The sequence below is a fragment of the Pholis gunnellus genome (assembly GCF_910591455.1).
Source record: "Pholis gunnellus genome assembly, chromosome: 3".
In the NCBI taxonomy this organism is placed as follows: domain Eukaryota; kingdom Metazoa; phylum Chordata; class Actinopteri; order Perciformes; family Pholidae; genus Pholis; species Pholis gunnellus.
Window position 1 is genome coordinate 17,810,928 of NC_136529.1, and position 20,993 is coordinate 17,831,920.

The 20,993-nt window shown below is 45.2% G+C and overlaps 1 protein-coding gene across 1 annotated transcript in view; it reads left to right on the forward strand.

The window, feature by feature from the left end:
• foxp4 (forkhead box P4) overlaps positions 1-20,993 on the forward strand; it is a 90,303-nt gene that overhangs the window by 41,020 nt on the left and 28,290 nt on the right. The window contains exons 3-4 of the mRNA XM_079186487.1: positions 8,634-8,723; positions 19,094-19,216. Coding sequence (XP_079042613.1) covers positions 8,634-8,723; positions 19,094-19,216 — 213 coding nt within the window. The remainder of the gene's footprint in view (positions 1-8,633; positions 8,724-19,093; positions 19,217-20,993) is intronic.

Genomic DNA, 20,993 nt, shown 5'->3' on the forward strand with positions numbered 1-20,993 from the left:
GTGTGTGTGTGTGTGTGTGTGTGTGTGTGTGTGTGTGTGTGTGTGTGTGTGTGTGTGTGTGTGTGTGGTAAGGGTGGGTGCGAGGGTGTGTCCATCACCATCTCCACAGCCACAACCAGGTGTAAAAACCCTCTGAACCAAAAACATGAAAGAGTTTTATTTCCAGCAAAGCGGGCAGGCAGGCTAATACTTTTACAGGCCACTGACTAGGAGCGTGTTTTTCTGTTTAACCAATAGGCGTCTGTGTGTGTATATTTGTCTTCATGTGTGTATGTGTCTGTGGATGCATGTGCACATGGCAGACAGTCTCTGTTTGTGTATGTATGTGTTTTCCCTCTGTCTCCTGAGCTGAGTCTTGGCAGTGTCTTGCATGTGTTATTAGTTTGATTTTTTTGGGGGGGATATTAATAATAACAGTTAAACGGTTTCCATATGTGAGGTCTGGTTGCCAGGCTAGTGCTATCCTCATCATGGCCTGGCCTCTCACAGTCTAGCCTCTCAGGAGTTGCTCTTGTTGGGCAGGAGAAGCAACTTAAACTCTGGAGGTCACCCAGCTAAGACCTACCACCTAAGTGGCCTTGTCTTATGAGCATAACCAAACTACTTAACTGTCCTACCTTATACAAGAGGAGGGCTAAATATTACAAGGTACGCCGTGTGTGTGTGTGTGTGTGTGTGTGTGTGTGTTTTCCGCTGTGGGCTGGGTCTGTCTGGAGTGAGACCTTCCTCTCTTGCCAAACGAGCTGTGTTGCAAACCGCAGGGAAACTGCATGTGTATATAATGTATGACGTGTATTTGTGCGTGCGTGTGTGTGTGGAAGGAAACTGCTGTAGAGCTATTTGCCATCAATTAGCCGCCTGGACTGAGATGAGGCCTGCAGTACAGAGGGAGCTGCTTTTATAATCTCAGGAAGGGAGTTCCTCTCGCTTTCTGTCCCCGCTCACCTCATCATTATCTTTAATTGTCTATCTCTTTATGCCCCTTTCCCTTCACTTAACAAGAGAAAAGCTGACAACATCTCCTTAGGAAGATAGATAGATTTCTCTCTGTGTATGTGTTTAAGACGTGTGTGTGTACGATGATGAATTGTGTAATGATATAAAGCAGTACTGGGTATTCAGTCAGCTCCTTTTTATGACTGCGCGTATACCCCTGTGAATCAATAGAAACATTAGATGAGTGTAGGGACATAGTTGAAGGGGAGAGGTTTTCTCGTTTCACAAAACAGTTTTGAACTGAAGAGAACCATCTGGAAAACGGCAGGGTCCCCGGAGTTTAGAACAGGTCCCTTTTGTGAAAAATAGGATGTGAAAAAAAAAAAAAGAATCTAAAATCAGCCAGGGTTTTCAAACATTACGGCATATTTTGAAGTTCTTTTGGAGTTTGTGAGTTTTTATTGCGTTGGCTCTTGAACGCGGTCTTTCCTCTCTTTAATGGTCAGTCTGGGCCCAGAGAAGCTTGCTTCAGCCGTTTTAAAACCTCAGCTCTCGAACGGTGCCTTTATATTGCGGAAACATTACATTAAATAGCTGAACGGGATCGCGGCTGGCTGGTGTTTCTGAAGGTGTCCCAGATAGTTCCAGCTCGGCGGCGGCGGCGGCGGCCTAAACTGATTGAGGTATTCAGCGTCGTTTAAGCTCAGTTATATTGCTGGACCACTGGTTTGAAGTCCTCGTTGCTATGAGCGAAAACAAATGGCAGGAAAGCTGGTGAAGGGAGGCCGGAAAGGCCTGATTAATACCAGAAAAGGAGTATGTGAGGAAGAGTCAGGGGCGAAGTCTTGGCAGAGCATAGTTTATTTGTAACCCACCGTGAAATTGAGCGGCTTTAGCAGGCTTTGGTTCAGGCTGCCCCTTGCCCCTGTATGTTTACCCCTGGAAACCCCTGATCTGCACTAAATATATGTACCAATCTGTTCCCTTACACCTTTGACCTATTATAGTGAAGTTGCACAAACTTTAAAGAATTTATTTTTGCTGTTAAGTCAGTGTATTTTTTACAAATTCATTTTTACAGTAATGTAATTATGTGGACCACGTTCACTTATTGCTGATTGCAACAAAGAAAATGCTGCTGCCTGCTCAGCAGACCTCCCCTCATTCCGTGCAACAGAGCAACTTCTTTTTTTCAATATTTTTAGTTTTCCAATTATAACAAACCTCACATATTAAAAAAAAATGGTCAGTCTTGGCAGCAAATACAGTGTACCATCACAAGATTATGGAAGTAGATAAAAGAAACAGTTATTAAAACGGAGGTGAATATACAGCTACTGCTGTAATTATAATGTACAAGAACCTTAAAAGAGATTCCTGGTCTTTGGCTTTATTAATCATTACTAACATTTTGTTTCAAAACCTCAATCAAGCCTCCCTTAGATAGTTTCAAAAACAGTTTATAAAACTTGATATATATATATGGTTTGTTCACATTTTTTTCATTTTAGAGCTATTCCTCCAAGCAATAAAATTGCCAACAAGGGATTTTCAGTTTTGTTATCTGGCTGTCGATATCAAGAACCTCCTTCTAAAAACTTTAACTACAGAGCAACTTACGTTTTTTGCCCAAACATAATCCTACAAATTTCCCCATTACATTTAATGTCTGGTGGAAAACATGAGCTTCAGTGAAATCAGCTCCTGTAATGTTTGGTTGGGATAAAAAAATCCAGACTTGGGCCTTGACCGTTGCTCAGTCAATAGTCTCAACAGTTCATACTAAACTCTATCAGGTAGTTATCTTCATTGTGAAAATGCAACTAATCTAATCTTAAATATTCATGAGCTAATCCTAAACCAGGTATCCCAGACCCACAGCTGCCATCACGGTAGTGGGTCTCTGTCTGACAGTCCAGGGAAGGCGAAGGTCCTCTCATGAGGCCAACAGCTGTATTCTCAAGGCTTGGTTTCATTTGGCCTGTGCGATCTATTTTAGGCCTCCGTCTAACGCATATCTGCTCTCAGAATTTACTGTGGCCAATAAGGGTATGGGTAACAGATCTCTTGAGAGGAGAGGGGGCAGGGCACAAGAAAGACAGAGTACTTGGAGACACGCCAGCCAAACTTTATACATTATATGGAGAGGCCGTGTGAAGACAAGAGACAGATCGGGTGATATAGACGGAGAGAAAGAAAGTAGGAGTGATCTGGGAAAGCAATCTGGTTTTTGTGGTGACTGACAGTGATGCATTTGATACGTGAGATTCCACCGCGGCTGTAACCAAGCCTTCACTCACATATGCCCCAAAGTCATATAGCAATCCCACTAACTGTCACCTCTCCAGTAATCCCACCATGTGTGTGGGTGTAAGTACTGGGCCACTGGAACACAGGTGAGCTGGTGGTACTGTAGTATCATCATCCTTTCAACAAATTTACATGCTTTGTAGATTGTGTTACATCTGTTCAGTCTTGTTTCATCATCTTCTCTGATCATGAATCGCTCTGAGCAGCCATAGAAAGAGAAGGAATCGAAGATAAGAGAGATTTAAAGGCAGAAAAGCTAGCAAAGACCAAGCCAGGAGGAGGGAGTAAATTAAAGAAGGAAAGGGGTTTATTGGCGTTTGGAGGTTGTTTTTTTGGGGGGTTTTCAGGAAGTGCAGTGCAAATGGATATAAGGGATCACAGGGGGGGTGACCCAGGAGGGCGGCAGCATCGACGCAGCTTTAGCTTGGCTTTCAGCTTCAATGACAGCACCCCAGAAAGGAGATAGAGAGAAAGAGGGAAGTAAGTGTGGAAAAAAAGAAGATCCACCACTCCTTTCTGAACCTGGTCTCTCTCACTGATCCAAAAATCAGAGAGCGTGCAGGCCTGTAGAGAAGCAGCTGGGTGTGACGAGCTCTTTTTCTACATCTTCACCCTGTATCTATCTACTTCTCTAGTCATCTCTCGCTCTCTCCTGGGGAAGAAAGGGGGTTTAGAAATGGAGGAGCGGTGCATCACTGGCCTCTCTTCCCAGGCTGCTGAGCTGGTAAGGTGGAGAGGGGATACTTGTTTGGCACTGACGATATCCGTTGCGTCCGATGCTGCTGAAACATCTGAATCACTCACTCTTCGTCTGGCCTGGTTCAGCTGCGCGTCGCAGACAGATGCAACAGTGAGCCTCTCACTCACCCTCACTTGTGCACCTTTCTTTCTTTTTTGTACTCTCCACTTCTTGGTCTAAGAGCAAAGAAATCTGATACAACCTGCCTCCCCCTTGCCCTTCCTAACTCCCTCCCTCCTCCTCCTCCTCCTCCTCCTCCTCCTCCTCCTCCTCCTCCTCCTCCTCCTCCTCCTCCCTCAAGGACAGCCCACTGTCTGCCCCGGGGGCTGTTTATCTACGGGGGGAGATGAGGAGGAGAGGGTTAGAGGGGGACCGGTTTGTTTCGTTTCGGCCGTCAACAATGGACCTCAGTCTGTGGTGACGGACTACTCCAACATATGGTACCCACCTGTCTCTCTCTCTCTTTCTCTCTCTCTCTCTCTCCCTCCCTCTCTCCCTGCCTCCCCCTCCTCCTTTGCTACGTCTCTCTGTTTAGATTTCTTTGCTTATTCCTGCGTTCTCTCCCCCTGTCTCACCCAAACACACTGGGGGGATTAGAGGCCAGATTCATCACACACAGAGACCTGTTTGCTTTAGCAACCTGAGCCACACACACACACACACACACACACACACACACACACACTTTCACATAGAGCATGGACATGTGCATGTACACACACACTGCAAGATCATCATACACACGTAGCAAAATTACATTTCTATCCTTTTCCTCTAATGGATCCTCTAACTGCCTCACCAACCCTCCCTCCTTTCAGAAACATAGTTGTCAGCCATTTTTCGAAATCCTGTTAAGGAAAGAAAGTATCCCTTACCTTGTGTGTGTGTGTATGTGTGTGTGTGTGTGTGTGTGTGGGTGTGCACGCATAGGTGTGTGTGTGTGTGTGTGACCCTGCTGAATTAAAAAATGCACTGTTATTAAAGGCTGTGTCAGAGGCGATGATTTACAGAGGGGAGCGATGACAAGTCAGAAGAACTCACACACCGAACTGACGCACGCACGCACACACACACACACACACACACACACACACACACACTCTCACACTGTGCTCTCAGGCCTCCAAGCTGAGCAGTGACCTCCTCACCCCTCCTTCCCCTTCCTCCTCCTCCTCCCTCCCTCTCTCACTCTAATAAAACCTGTCTGACACCACTGATGTGTGTATATGTGTGTGTGCGTGTTTGGTGTGTGTGTGTGTGTGTGTGTGTGTGCTCCGCGGCAGCACAAAGACTCTGTTGTTGGGCCTCCCTCTTAGGCCTCTCTCATATTTTCTTTAAAGGTGCAGTGCGCCCCCAAGAATGCCACAGGGGGAGCGGGGAGTTGAGGTTGGGGGAGTCTAGGAGGAGCTGGTGTGTGTGGATGAAGGGGGGGCGTGCTTTACAATGCTACAGCTCACCCAGGTCACGGAGAGAAAAAGGCAAAGAGTGAGTGTGAAGAGGAGAAATGAAAGAGAAGGGTCAGAGCAGAGGAGTGCTTCTTGACAAGGTAGATATGAGAGCGTTTGGCTCTGTGTGTGTGTGTGTGTGTGTGTGTGTGTGTGTGTGTGTGTGTGTCTGCACCAAACCTGTTGTCCTCTTGTTCACTTCATATGTTCAAAGTTCAAGGTGCAATTCAGACACCATAACATCTGTGAAATAACAGAGCTCCCATCCCAATCAGTAACCATAAATAGAACCATAGATTCAGTGAAAACCAACCTATCCATATGGGGCAGTGACTTGTAAACAATATAAAGTGGGGGTTCTAATACAAAACACGTATAAGACAAATATAACAGATCATTATCTTTTAAATATATGTTAAATGTAATAGAATTTTAAAAAGCGATACACGACAAGATGCCCTGATATAAGAACATCTAGCCTTTGCTGAAGATGAAAATATTTTCCATTAGAGTCCATTATTTATATCCTTCATGTACTAATACCCTTACCGAAGGGAATAAAAAAACACTTAAAAGTTTGTTTGTATCCGGTTTATGTCTCACGACTGGTATTGTAAAGTAATATAGAAGCACTGTTGCTATGGCTACCTGCATTTTCCTATTCTTTGCGCACTGATTCACAACAGTGACTAAACGTTTTAGTCTGAACTGCCCTTCGCCTGGGCAATATCTCAATTTCACCACATAATGATTTTCATTGGAATCATATCACGATGATCACATCATGTTATACTTTTACAAAATAATGTAGTTCAGTTAATTATCGCTGTAGAGTGAGAGAGATTTTTGTGATATTTGGTGTGTGAACAGTGGGACACATTAAATGCATTAGAAAAACATGTAGTAATGTTTGTATGTACTGTATATAGATGTCAACCAATAATAGAAACATCTTCCTGTAGTTACGGTATAAAACTACACTTCAAAATATAATCTTCACAGTGTCTTATAACAGTTTTGCCTATTTAAATAAAGCGGGACCTAAATCCACAAAGCACATTTAGATGAAATATCGAGAGAACCACATGCTTTGTTGTTAGTTCTTGTCCCTCACATTCACCCACATCCATGAATACAGCCATAGGAGAGGAGACAGGCATCACCTCTGCTTGGTTGTAGCGTTTATGAAAGCCATAAATGGCTCTTTAATATAGTGGTAATCAGGGTGGTAATTTGGGTGGAATTGTCCCTTATTGTTGCCAGACATGCCTCCCCAACTCCTGCCAACACACACGCATACGCACACACACACAGACAAACACACACACTCACTCCTGGGCAGACAGGGTGTTCAAGGAGTAATTCACACCACATGCCAACAAACTGGGCGGTTGTGTTTTTTTTGGGTTTCTGTGTGTGTGTGTGTGTGTGTGTGTGTGTGTGTGTGTGTGTGTGTATGTCTGTGCCTGCTTTAATGCTGAGGTCAAACCAGTAAATGGGAGGGGGTTCCCAAGATTTTTGTTAAAGTGTTAAAATACGTGTGTGTGTGTGTGTGTGTGTGTGTGTGTGTGTGTGTGTGTGTGTGTGTGTGTGTGTATAGGCACATCCACAGCCACGTCCCTGTGTGTGTTTTAATTGCGGTCTCAGCAAAAGTAGCAAGTGTGCTCGATACAGATGGTTTTCATCACTGACTGCACAGCGGACTTCTCTCTCTTTCTGTCTCCCTCTAATCTCTCCTCTCTGTTTTTGTAATTAAACGTTACTTAATGTACCCGAGCTTCTAATTTGACAATTCATTAAATATGTGACAATATACTGTAAGTGTGTGCCGCACTGTTTCACAGCGTTACAGTTTTCTGTGGTTGTGAAATGATGCAGGAGAACAGATTTCTGGTGCTGGATGATTGAGTAAGAGCTTCCATGGTAAAGAACATCCCTCATTCTGGCCGTTAATTTGCGGTGTGCGCACACACACGCGCACAAGTGTGCACGCTGACACACCACAGACACACACACAGACTTTCATAAATCAATATTTACTAAGGAACCTTTCCCCTTTGAGTCAGAGGAAGCAAATGTGCATCCTGCTGTCTCCCCTCTCTAACCCTCTGTCATGAGGTTGTGCCTGTGTGTGCGTTTTTGTGTGTGCGTGTGTGTGTGTGTGTGTGCTTACAGTAAGTGCACGGCTCTTGTGTTTTGAGATGGGTGTTTTCTTGTTTTGTTTTAGGAGCAGTTCAGGCACACCAACGAAAATGTCCATTTCTCTTGGACTGATTTGTCTTAATGATAGAGAGCTTGAGCGTTTAATGCTGCAACAAGCAACACAGCCAAGAAAAGAGAAATGTAATGACAGAAAGAAAGACAAGAGAGAGATAAACAAGGAGATATGAGGAGAGACAATGGGAGGGATGGCTGAGGTCGCTGTGTCGAAAGGATGAATCGACAACACTCAAGGGCAGAGTGAAGGAATGGAGACAGAGAGCTAGAGAGCGATGGTGTCACTGGTTTGAATGGACAGCACCGCAGGGCAGAAAGGGGAGAAATGGGAAGAGGGGGGAGGAATGAAGAGGTGGGTGGTGGTTAGTCACAGCTCTTTAGGGCACATCGGGGCAAACGGTTCCTTACATCACTGTGACACACACAAACACAGTGCAACTGACACACATGAAGATGTGCTGACACACTTCTGCCTCAGAGGATGTGGAAAGCCCACTTTGCACCTTCCTCGGAAAAAGAGAGGAAGGAGGAGGAAGAGGAGGAGGAAAGGGGTGTGGAAGAGAGCGAGTGAATCAGAGGGGAGGGCAGAGAAACAAAGAGTGGAACGGAGGAGATGGTCAGGGTTTGGAGTTAAGGAAGGTTTTGAATGAGTTGGGCAAGAATACAGCCAAGCAGACGCACACACTAACGCAGATACTCAAGCACGGTGTATGAAGGCCAGGCGGACGTCTCATGTTGGGGAAATCTGACCTGACAGCTTGGCAAAGGGGAGGGGGCAGAGTAGGAGAGTTTTTGTGCTTCTCGTTTCTCTAAATCAAAATAAGAAGAAGTTTGAAATAAACTAAACTTACTCACATGAATTTTGTAAAGATATTTGAAGTAAAATAAGGTATATTACCTTCAAGAGTGTGTTGTTGTGTAATTGTACAAATATTTCACTGTATGACCATGTGTGCATGATGAACATCTCTATTTGTCCCTCGTAGGCGCTCCAGGCAGCCAGACAGTTCCTCCTCCAGCAGGCCTCTGGACTCAACTCCCCTGGCAGCAACGAGGTCAAACAGAGCGCTCTGCAGGTCAGAGCACACACACAGACACACACACACACACACACACACACACACACACACACACACACACACAGATCCACACTCACATGCACAACCCAAGTGTTGCTTTGTCAAAATCTGTAGAATATTAAGCCCCTGGCTGCTGCAGCTTTGCCTTCACCAACTTGCCACGTCAACTACACAGTATGATATAGGCACATACTTCTCTCTCTCTCTCTCTCTCTCTCTCTCTCTCTCTCTCTCTCTCTCTCTCTTGCTCTGTCTGTGTCTCTTTCTGTGAGTGCATGTGTGTGTGTGAATGAGGTCTTTGTAGTGATTGGGTAGTGAGCTGTTTTCAGAGTTGAATTCCACAGTAAGCAGAGAGAGTGGGGTTAGCTGGAGTGCAGGATCCCCACTGTAAGACACTTGAGGAGGACACGCACACACACAGAGACAGTACACACACACACACACACACACACACACACATTATTACTATGTGTAGGTTGATGAATATCACACATGACATTACTTCTGGCAGTTCTTTACATTTATGCGATGTGCAGAGAACATGCAGAAGTGTGATTTGTAGCCATGTCTCATATCAATAAAGTGGGGCCAAGGGTCTACTAGAGCAGCAAGCAGGCTGGCTATGGCCCTGCTCTTCTCGTTAACGTGCCACATGATAAACAGACAGCTGGACCATCACGGTTTGGGAAATAAAAGAAAGAGATAGAAGGGAGAGACAGACATATGTGAGTCGGAAGCAAGAATAAGGTCAGATTTCATTTGCAGTTTCGGCCGACATTAAGGTGCTTGTGGGAAAAATAGGACTAACGTTTCACATTAAAAGGTGATAATACATTGTACGGCATCTAGATAAAGACGTATGACTTATGTTTAGGGAGATATGCTGCGACATTTACATGCAAGTGAGAGAACATATGATTAATGCTTCATGGAAGCATTTTCATTTGTTCACATAAATATTTGGTGTTGGCTCTTGTTTTTCCAGGAAAACTCCTCTGGTGCAAAGAGACTAGCTTTCAAGTTCAGCACAGGAAGGGGGGGGAAGGGGGGGGGGGGGTTGTTTGAAATAGTCAGAGGAAGAGCTGGGTGTTGAATATGAACAGCAGTGGCCATCATGACAGCAGAAAAAGAAAAAAACAGTCACCTAGAACTCGTCAACAGAAAGAAAATAATTTGCAGTTTTCGGCCACACAGTTTAATTGCCAAGTGACCCCTGGAAGTGCAAAAATGCCACAGATTTAATGACGATGTGAAGATGTCAGAAATGAAAAAACATTTTTTTTTTAAAAGGAGGATCTCGCAGATTACACTTGAATTGTATCAGAATCACTTTATTTACATTGGATAGCAACTGGCAGTTGTATAAATTACCTGGTGACTCTTAAGGGCTATGAGATTAAAATAGATACCGTTTTATATCAGATCTGTATTATTAAAATATTCCAAAGATTAAAGTTGCATTTGCTCTGTAAATCACCACAAACTGGGGCACATGTGGCCTAAATTGATATTAATACATATGCCGTCAGTCACAGTAGTTCAACCATTCACCTAAAGTCAGGTCTCCTCTGGCTCTGGCTTGCACTCCTATTATCTTATCAGACCGACACACACGGTTTAAATCGTCATTTGCGGTCGATCCAAATGGGTGAGTGTGTGTCGTGGGTCAAACACATACACTGCTCTGCTTGGGTCTTAGGATGGGATTTTGATTACATTTTTCTCATGTTTAAACTCTGACACATCTTAAAAATAACGAAAGAGATAGAAAGTGGGGAAGTAAGAGAAAGCAAGCATGTAGAGGGAACTGAAAGTGAACATGTTACGTACATCTATTTGTTTAGCAATGAAGTGTGAGGAGCTACTGTTGTGTCTCTGTGAACACTGACAGCGGATTAACCTGTGACAGTATTCTCACAAGGATTGGGTCAAGCACAGGTGCTTTATACATGTTTGTCTTACGTGAATTACCTTACACTGCCTTCCTTCTCTCTCTCTCTCTGTCGTGAACACACACACTCTCTCTCTCACACACACACACATAGACAGATCACGCTAACCCTCCTCTTCTCACTCCATATCTGTCTTGTTTGTCTTGTTTGTTGTTGCCTGGCCTGGCTAGCCTCCCTGGACTCTCCAGGGCATCCACGCTACATCTCTGTTGTCTGAGCTGTCAGCTCGCATGGCCCCACATACCCCGGTAACACACTCTCACACACACACACACACACACACACACACACACTTGGATTTACATTTGTGTGTGTGTGTGTGTGTGTGTGTGTCTGTTTTCACTTGGATCCTCGCAGTCAGAAACACAGACACAAGCAACAAAGCAAGTGCTGCACTGAAGTTGTTTAATGGACCTCACAACAAACCTGACTACCAAGGTGGCGCGCAGGAACATCTTAATTACCGTAATTTCCAGCTTTATGATTATTTTAAAATTGCAGCAACTTCCCTTAGTTGCTGTAATTGAAGCAATCATCCGTCGGCCACAGAGAGGGTGAGTGAGCGATGGAGTGAGAGAAGCCAGACATTTAATCTGGTCATTTCTAAAGGTGGCAGGAAGCGACTGTACAGTGTGACTGACAGTGGCTCACATCAGGCACAAAATGGCCGTCCTCAGGTTGGTTCCTGCTGGGCTGCTCTCACACATGCAAATGAGCCTCAGCCAATAATGAGATCTTTAGGAGCTCGATAATTAGATTTTCCCCTTCTCTCTGAGGGAGAACGACAGAGGCAGACAGGGAGAGTGGGAAGACTTCTATTCGTGTCTTGACTTCTCTGGAGAAGCCTTGGTCTGCGCTGACAACCCCCCTCTTCTCGTGCCCCCCCCCCGCCCCTTCCCCGTCCCCATCATATTTCTCTTCTTTTCTTTATTTATAATAGAGGGGAGGATCTGAGTTGAGAGCAAAAGAAACTCTGAGATTATATCTGCTTTTTGATTGGTTGTTCAGAGATTGTCTCTGTGTTTGGCTGGCTGTGTGAGATGGTATCAATCCACTTTGTGCGTGTGCGTGTGTCACTGTCATGTGTCACATTCAGGAGAAACTCGACAATAGCTCAAGTCTCTAGACAGGCAATTGCAGGAAAAATTGATTGTGTGCAAGAAAATTGTAGTTACAGTTGCTGAAAAGCACGATGATCAGAATAGTGTAACGGGATTATTTGGGAGTTTGACAATTCAAGACTAAAGAGGAGTTTTAATTTGAGGTTAGAAACAAATTTCACACAGATAAACAAACAATTCTTTATAATGATAATAATTTGGTGGACGGTAATAACACTTAAGATGAGAAAATCGGCAATGGAATGGATACGTTACAAAGACTGTTATGCTTATGGTCTTGTCTGTCTGTCTCTCACTATTGGATTATGTTTACGAAAGAAATCAATCGTAGTAACTCTATGTCCTTCATTCAGCAGTCTTTCCCGAATAAGTAAAAAAGGACTTTCCTTTGTGAAAGACTACATAGATATCCATGCCCTCTGACGTATTTTGGATAATTTCTCTCTTTAGCTGTGTGTTTGTAGTAGGTATTGGCCATAGTTCGCCACAGTTACTGTAATTGGTCGTGGCACGTGAATTGGTTGACACACAGTTGGCAGACAGAGTGCCAATTGGCGGATTACCCAGCATGATGCGTAGCATGCCTCCGTGACCTGCCACACGTTCTCTACAATGGGCACACTTGGCACGCGCTCATGCACTGGGTGGGCACACAAGCAGACACATATACACCCACTTGGCAGACGCACGCCTGGCACACTTAACACACTGCCACTTGGCATGCACACATACAGATTAACGCACGTGCTTGGCTGCGGCCCATACGTATGTAATTGAATAGCGCGGTGTCCTGTTTTCATGTATTATTGAGGAGCTCGTTTAATTAGGAAAAAAATGAAAAGACTCATTAGAGATATGTTAATTAGCTTGCCTCTCTGCTCTCTGGAGAGGGCTGGCACCAGCACAGTGGGATGGAGGAAGAGAGGGAGCCACGTAGGAAAGACGGGAGGAAGAAACTGAGTCATGTCAGTCTTAGAGCTGAGCGTTTATTGCAGTGAAAATACTTTTAATCAATATCACAACCCTAATTCACCAGTTTTCTATACATATACTGTATGCTGCTAAATAGATTCCTGCCTTCCCATAGCTGCCTTATTTGAACCACTACAGATTTGAAAAACCACTGAACATAGAAATTCTGAGGCAGGGTTCAAAGTCTTTTAACTAATCAACAAAAGTATGTGGAAAGATGAGTGTTTAGCCCCCCAGAGTCTGCGATGCTGAAGCGGGTCCTTCTCTTTTATTTCCTTTCAAAGTGTTTTTCCCAAAGCACTCCTTTTGTCCACTCAATGAAAGTGCTTAGTTGGCAGTTTCTCTTATTTGATGTGGAGGGAATTGGGGCTGCGTGTGCACGCGCATGTGTGTGTGTGTGTGTTGGGGGGGGGGGGGGGGTAGTATGGGGTCCTGACAGTTTGTGAAGGGTGTACGGGAGGAGGTTGAGCAGCCAGTGGAATGGGTTTGGCTCTGGGCAGAGGGGTGGACAGACAGAGGGGAAGGATGGAGAGGAGAGGTTTGGGTCTGGCCACTGAAGTGTGAAACTCTTATTTTGTGATTTGAAACATGAGTGAAATCAGTAATGAAATATGGTCGATAACAGCCTCTCACACTTCCCAATGAAATGCCCTGAGTGTGTGTGTGCCTGTGTGTGTGCCTGTGTGTGTGTGTTTCTGAAAATGTGTTGTCATTTTTATTCTGAACCACTGGGGCGTTAGATGGAGGGAGGCGGCGGACGAGGGGAGAAGAAGGGAGGGAGAGAGGGTGGGGAGGAGAAGGAGGATTTTCCACTTGAACTTGCTGGTCTTTCACTGTCCTCTCCGAAGTTTTTTTTTTTTTTTCGTTTTTTTTCATTTGTCTGGCCCCTGTCAGGGAGAGCCGACTGTTATGCGGGTCCACATGTATTGTGTATGTGTATGAGTATGTGTGCCTATGTGAGCATAGAACAAGGCCCAGCTCAGGCTAGTTGAGATCCCCAACTCCCTGCTCTCAACAGCCTGCGTTCCTCTGTGGGCTCAGGTCCGTCTACCGTCTTCGCACTATCGTTTCATCTCTTCATGCATGCATGCATGCATCCACACAGCCATCCATCCTGATCTCCAATTCAGTTTGAATGCATGGCAGCTTGAAGTAACTTGGAAAACAATGCAATAAACTGCAGTAGCAGCTCAAAAAAAGTAAACAATAAATGTCTCCAAAATGTCTGTGAAGAAAAACAAACCTGTTTTCAACTTTGCAGCATTCCACTTCACCACATTTAGCGATACGTTGTTTTTTTTACTGAACAGTGAAAATATCAGCTACGTGAAGTTTTATGCAGAATAACGTGCAATTCACCAAAAAGCTAATACAAATACTGCAGCCTGTTATTATATTAGTGGCATAGAACACATACTGTAGATGCTTGCACTTGAGGCTACCACAAATATACATGTGATGTGAAGGCAATTACTAATAGATAGAAACATATTCAATAAAACTCAAACCTCCTTTGTCACATTGAGATTTTGTTTGGCACCAGCTTACTCACACATTGTTTGTAGACACAGACAGACTCATGACTCAGCAGAAATGAGGCGGTAAGATGCCTGTATCATCCCCAACCCCACCTGGCTTCGCTCATCAGTTCCCCCCAGAGTAATGTGGCCCCTGGCCCCGCTGCAGATTAGCTGGAGGAGGGGTACTCACCACACACAATGGGGCCCTTTTACTTCCAGTGGAGGCCTGGCCCTGAGCTCCAAACAACGCTCTCAGCACAGTGGGCGCTCCTTCTATTTCTCTTTTTCACTCAAATGCTTTTCTCCTTCACTCCTTTGCTTTTCTCTTTCTGCCCCCCCCCCCCCGCCCCTCACCCCCCATGCTCTCCTCTCATTTCTTGGCACGACGAGCACAGACAGACTGTTTACCTGGAAGGACCGTAAGAGGGTATAAGTGATAGTGATGATAGCTGGTGAATAAACAACCAAAAAAGGGGAATTCACCACACACCATTAAAGCCTCTACACACCAAGACACAGTGCTGACTGTATATTAAACGAGAGGCTCTCATTTAACCCCCCCCCCCAGCCTGCACAGGCAGCTACGGTGGCAGAAGAGAAGAGGGCCGTGCAGTTGCCATGTGCACAGAGTTCTCTCTTTTCTGTTGCTAATGTGTCAAACTTTTTCCACTGTCCAACCAGAAGAAGGGAAGTTTGTGGCAACAGTGACATCCAAGAACGATTTAAATATTTGTAAAGAAGGATGCCAGAAAAAAGCAAAACGTTATATACAGGTTATTATGGAGTGAACAAAAGACTGGAAGACAGAGGCACAGGTTTTTATGCGCATGGAGGTGTGTGTGTGTGTGTGTGTGTGTGTGTTTGACAGGAAGAGAGGCAGGCGTCCCTTCCAGGGTGAGGTGGTAATGCTCAGTGACAAGGATAAACAGCGCTGGGGTTTGCTCCTACCAGGAGAGGAGGAGGAGGAGGAGGGGTGGAGGAGGCCTGTGTCAGCCTCTCTCTCCTCCTCCTGCTTTCTCCTCTGTCATTTTTTCAATTATCCCTCTCTCCTGCGTGTCCCCATAGACCCAGAGGCAGGGCCCGCATCATTTAGACTGAGAGCCTGTTTAGATTCTGATTATAGCCTCCTTTCTTCTCACCACTCACTGCCGTCTCTCTATCTCTCTCTCTCTCTCACACTCACACACGGTTACACACACACCACATACTGGCTGGACATTTTTGAGCCGGCATGAGGTGTCTGCAGGTGCATCTGTTGAGGGCACACTGGATGTTGCTCTTTTACAAACTGTTTGCGTGTATTTTAGTTGATGATTTGGTGTGCGCAAGCATGCATTAAGTGACGGCAAGTTAGAAAGAAGGAGAAGGTGTGAAATCCAAAGTTCGCTCCTAAATTAGAGAAGACGCAATCGTATAACCAGCCTGTCTCTATATAAACACGGTGCTGAGCCGCACTGGGCTTATTCCCCTGGCTGCATGCTGGTTTAATATCAGATAGCCCTCCTTCCTCTCTTCCTGAGGTTTCATCTGAAATGGAAAATGGGGCTTTCCTCCTCGTTAGAATGAAAAGTCATCAAGGGAGGAGAGGAGAGAGGGATGGAGGCTCATTGAAATGCAAGTTACATCCCCCTTCTTTCTCTCTCTTCACTCCTCTGGGACTCCATGCCTTTCTCCTCCTTCTCCTTCCCATCTTCAGGGCACTCCCTCGCTCCCTCTCTTCCTTTGTTAATCAGTTAAACTCCCTCTTCAAACAACCCCTCTAATTACGCTTCCACTCACTGTAAACGACAAGGCTGTCTCTCGCTCCCCCTCTCCTCCCTCCTTCCCTCCCTCCTTCCCTCTCTACCCCCAGCTCCCTCTCTCCAAGACAGGGGTTGACCTCTGTCAGCCGTCGACCCCTCAGCAGTATGTGTGTGTGTGTGTGTGTGTGTGTGTGTGTGTGTGCGTGTGTGCACGTACTGTACATAATGACTAATTCTTGCGTGACATCTTAGGTTTTTAAATCCCACTGTTATTAGTGGTTCAACTTTCACAATTATCAAACACCTACTGTACAGGATTGTGCGATTGTTCACCTGCATTTGTGTGTGACTTCGCTGTCGCAACCATCTCAGGCTCTAGGCCACATTTCTCCATCAACAAACCTGCAGGGTAATGTTGCAGTCTCTCCATCTCACTATTTTTCAATCATTACTTCCTTTCTTCCTCCCTTCCTTCACCTCCTGTGATTTCTTCCACTGCGTGTGTGGATGGTATCCTTCCTTCTCCCCTCTCTCTGCTCGCCCCCCCCCCCCCCAGCTTCACCTCTCTCCCACTAATCTACCACGCATCTCTCTCTTTTAAATTAACATGCAACATGAAAAAAATGGAACGACAGCGGGGGGAAAAAAATTAAATGCATTTAATAAATGGCTGACTTCAAATCGCCCGGCTTTTCAGACTGTCCCTATTCACAGTCCAATGAAAGGGGAGAAATCATTCACCGGGAGAGACAAAGCCGAATGAAAATATAATTCCGCATTGTGAAGCGCTTTTGTCCTGGCCCGTCAAATCGCTAATGGCGAGGCTTTTGTTTTGTGGCGGCGCTCTCAGGCTGGCGGTGTCGTATGGCGGTGGCAACGCGTGCCCCATAATCACCACGCTTTGTGATATTAGATTATAGGGGCAATTAATAGCGTCAAACCTTAACTACTCAGCATTCAGCCTGCCACACACACATTCAGCCTTTAAACACATGCTCGCTTGCACACACAAGCACACACACACACACACATGCATGACAGTATATCAGCACTTGCACACATGGACGCGCGTTTGGTTCTGGCGTCAGAGCGTCAGCCAACACACAGAAAGGTGCTATAACTCCAGTAATTATTACGCCTGTGACTTGAAAATGTCAATGGCGGTGTGTATAAAATAGAATGTATGAGTTGTCAAGGAGGAAGAATGGGATGCACAAGAGCAATTAATTACAGCTTTTCATTTGGCAGCTTAGACTGACAGGGCCCGGTGGCGGGGGCAAGCTGGCATGACGCCAAGCGGCACCCATCACCACCCCCACCTTACTCACTACACCCCACCACCCCAACGCCTCTGCCTGTTCCTTTAACAACTGCCACGACATCACCCTTCCCCTGCCTCACCCCTCTCTGACTCTTTTCTTCATCTCCCTCAGCTCAAACACAAACACACACACACACACACACACACACACACACTCTCTTGTGCTTCAGCTCATTCATCTACATACCTTATTCTCTATTCCCTCACCGTTACATGTGGCTGGGAGTGTGTTTAGTTAGGGAAGCCTGCTTTCGATAAAGGCAGAGTGTCGGTCCACTGATGGACATAGAGAGAAAAGGAGACGTATTGGAGGAGGGAGGCAGGGAGGGAGGGAGGGGGAGACAGAGGCCAGGTGGGAAAATGGGTGTTAGTATTTATGGCCAATCTTGTTTACAAAGTCAAATCAGCTCTTTACAGATTTAATTTACCAGTGACAGCTTCTCCTCTCTTCTCTCTCCACTGCACAATTCCCTCTGCCCATCACCCTCCCTACCTGCCATCCCCTCAGGTGGTGAGTAGATAGACTGCTCTGAAGATACTGCACACACTGGCACTTGCGCATGCCCACACACACAAGCCCACACACAGACACACACAGTTTGACCATGAGAGAGATTTATACTAAACTACTGAGTGAAAATAGATAAATGGCCAATTTCAGCGGTGATAACTCACCCTTGTATCTCTCTGTAAAGCAGCCATCCCCTCTTAACAGACAGGATTATTTGTATTGACAAGGCAGTATAGTTTATTGATTTGTAGGCAAGGAGGGAAGACGGACTCAATCACCCTCCCTTTCTCTCCCTAAATATCTCTCTGTGTCTGAACTCTGTCTCTTTTATTCCACGTATTGTTTTCTCAAACCTTAATTCAGTTAATAAATACAGAAGTACTTTGTCAGCAAGATTTTTTTGTGTTTTTTTCATTCATACGGTCTGCATTTATGCATTCATGAGTCTCAGTGTCTCAGTTTCTGATTCATGTGGTTAGTTTGTCTTCAATGTTGCAGTGTTTGTGATCAGATCAGCATCTCAGATGCCCAGCTCTGTGTACAATGCATGTGCATTAAGAGTGCTTGCACAACACATCTGCAAGATTCACCACATTTCTCTATCCTCTCACTGCCTCGTTCTCTCTCTCTCTCTTCCTGTGTCGCTCTGTTTTTGCCTGCCTGCAGCTCTATCTGATGAGATGTCTATCTCATCAGATAGCCACTTTGTTGTTCCTTTCTTCTTAGCCAGCCTTGACTGTGTGGAAAGAGAATCGGAGGCCGTCCTAATCATGTATTTATAAAGGCAGATAAGATTTTATATTTTATTGGGAGATTGCATAGCTGTCCTTTTATCTCCCTGTTGTCACTGAAATTGCCAGTTGCTTTTTTTGTAACAATGCCAGCCTTGTGGAGGAAAGTGTCAACAATATGTGTGCGCTGCGATGCGTCTGTCTATTTATCTTTGTCTGATGTTGCCAGTTTTTCTTAGCAGTGACTGACAAGACAGAATAAGAGACAGCACTCCTCTCTAACTTTACCTGTCCATACCGGCATACTGTACAACCTCCATTCACATTGTTTGTTTTGAGTGGAGCATTAAGTTGCAGGCACAGTCATGCTTAAAGCTCTCTGTGCCGGCTGGGCCTTTTCACACAAAGCTTAACCCATTGATTGAGCTGTCCTGCTATTGCAAGCTAGAATGTAAGTGTAAATAACCTAAAATGTCTGTTTGCTGTGCTGCCTTTAGGTGCCTGTGTCCATGGCAATGATGAGTCCACAGATGATCACTCCTCAGCAGATGCAACAGATGCTGTCTCCCCCTCAGCTTCAGGCCCTGCTGCAGCAACAGCAGGCTCTAATGCTACAGCAGGTAAGGCACACACACACACACACACACACACACACACACACACACACACACACACACACACACACACACACGCGCACACACACGCACACACGCACACACACGCTCTGGTTGGAGCCGTTCCCAGGCTGGCATGTTAGAATGTGTCTGTTTTATTAGACGCTGACACACACTGGGCGTGATTGTATCTTATTCAATGCTATGAGATCTTTGAAGATAAATACACATCCACATATCCACTTATACACACATTGTCATTTCGAGTACCTCCTCTTTAGCATTGTTGCTAGGAGAATGTGCATGCTCCCGCCTGCAGATGCACATGTGCACACATCAACAAACACACGTACTTTTTAGCATCACCCAGTGAATCATAGTGATTCAGGAGTGTGTGTGTGTGTGTGTGTGTGTGTGTGTGTGTGTGTGTTGATGCCCGGCAGGTGAGAGAGGGGTTGCCATGTTGACGCAAACCAATAAACACTCTTCATCTGCAACCGCACCAACTTGTGACCCCCTACCTACACACGCAAAAACACTCAGGCAACCTTGTAAAGGCTGTGAAGAGGACTATTAACAGAGTGAGGATAGAGAAGTAATTACGGCATAGGGGATGTCTAGAAAACACATACATAACACAAGCAGGTGAGGCCAGAGCACACAGTAGATTTAATAAGGAATAGTTAATAAGGAGTATGAATTGCAGTGGGAAGATCTGACAAAGTGTATCATCATGGAAATGTGAAATGTGATGGCTTTCTGCATGCAGATGGCTAAGAACCTCTTCACCAGCTCTTCTCTAACGAGGAAAAGGGAGATTGGGGGGTTTAATAATGCTCACTCACTCACTCACACACACTAACACACATACATTACACCCCCACTATTAAAACCACTGAGTTCAACATTGCTCTCCCACTTAATTAACCACAGTATGGACTTGCTCTTAGTGTATATCTGCAAATCAGGCACTTTTACCCCCCCCCCCCCCCCCCCCCCACACACACACACACACACACACACACACACACACACACACACACACACACACAGAACAATCAACCAACATATCACTCACTGAAGCATTAAATTTCATATCCCCACGGCAATACAGCATTGTGTAAGAGTGTGTAAGTATGGTTTACGGCCCACTGCTGCACAGCAGCTGTGTGTTTGTATGGTGGATTTGCGTGTGTGTGTGTGTTTTAACCTTTAAGTTTCCTATAACCTTTACTTATGCTACAGCTGCTCTGCCTTTCTTTCTTAGTGTGTTCACTAAAGTCAAGGTCATGGTAATAGGCTGGAGAGGTGAGTGCCTCACTTACACATACTCTTAATGCACAGAGCCACTGAATCAAATCATTAAAAAGACCTTAATTATCACTTAATTATTCCCTCAACTCACCACTCTCCAGTCAAGAGTGTGTGGTTGCGCACGCGCCTGTGTGTGTGTGCTTGCATATGCATTTGTCTGTGTGATGAGGAGGCGATCAGGGCTAGTGACGCGGAAAAGAGAGATTAACTCGGCCTAAGGAGCGATAAAATAGAGGGGAGACAGATAGAAAAGAAAGAGCAGCAAGAAAGAATGAGTCGTGCATTTAAAATAAATGAAGGACAAGAAGGAACAAAAGAACAGTAAATTATGTAAAATTGAAGCTATGGCTGGGATAAGATTGAAACTGGAAATGTAAAACAGCTTTACACAGACTGTGTTGAGGATGGGCAGCGGTGTGTAGTCTGCTCACTGTGGGGTCAGACGGATGAGAGACCGAAACAACTGCAG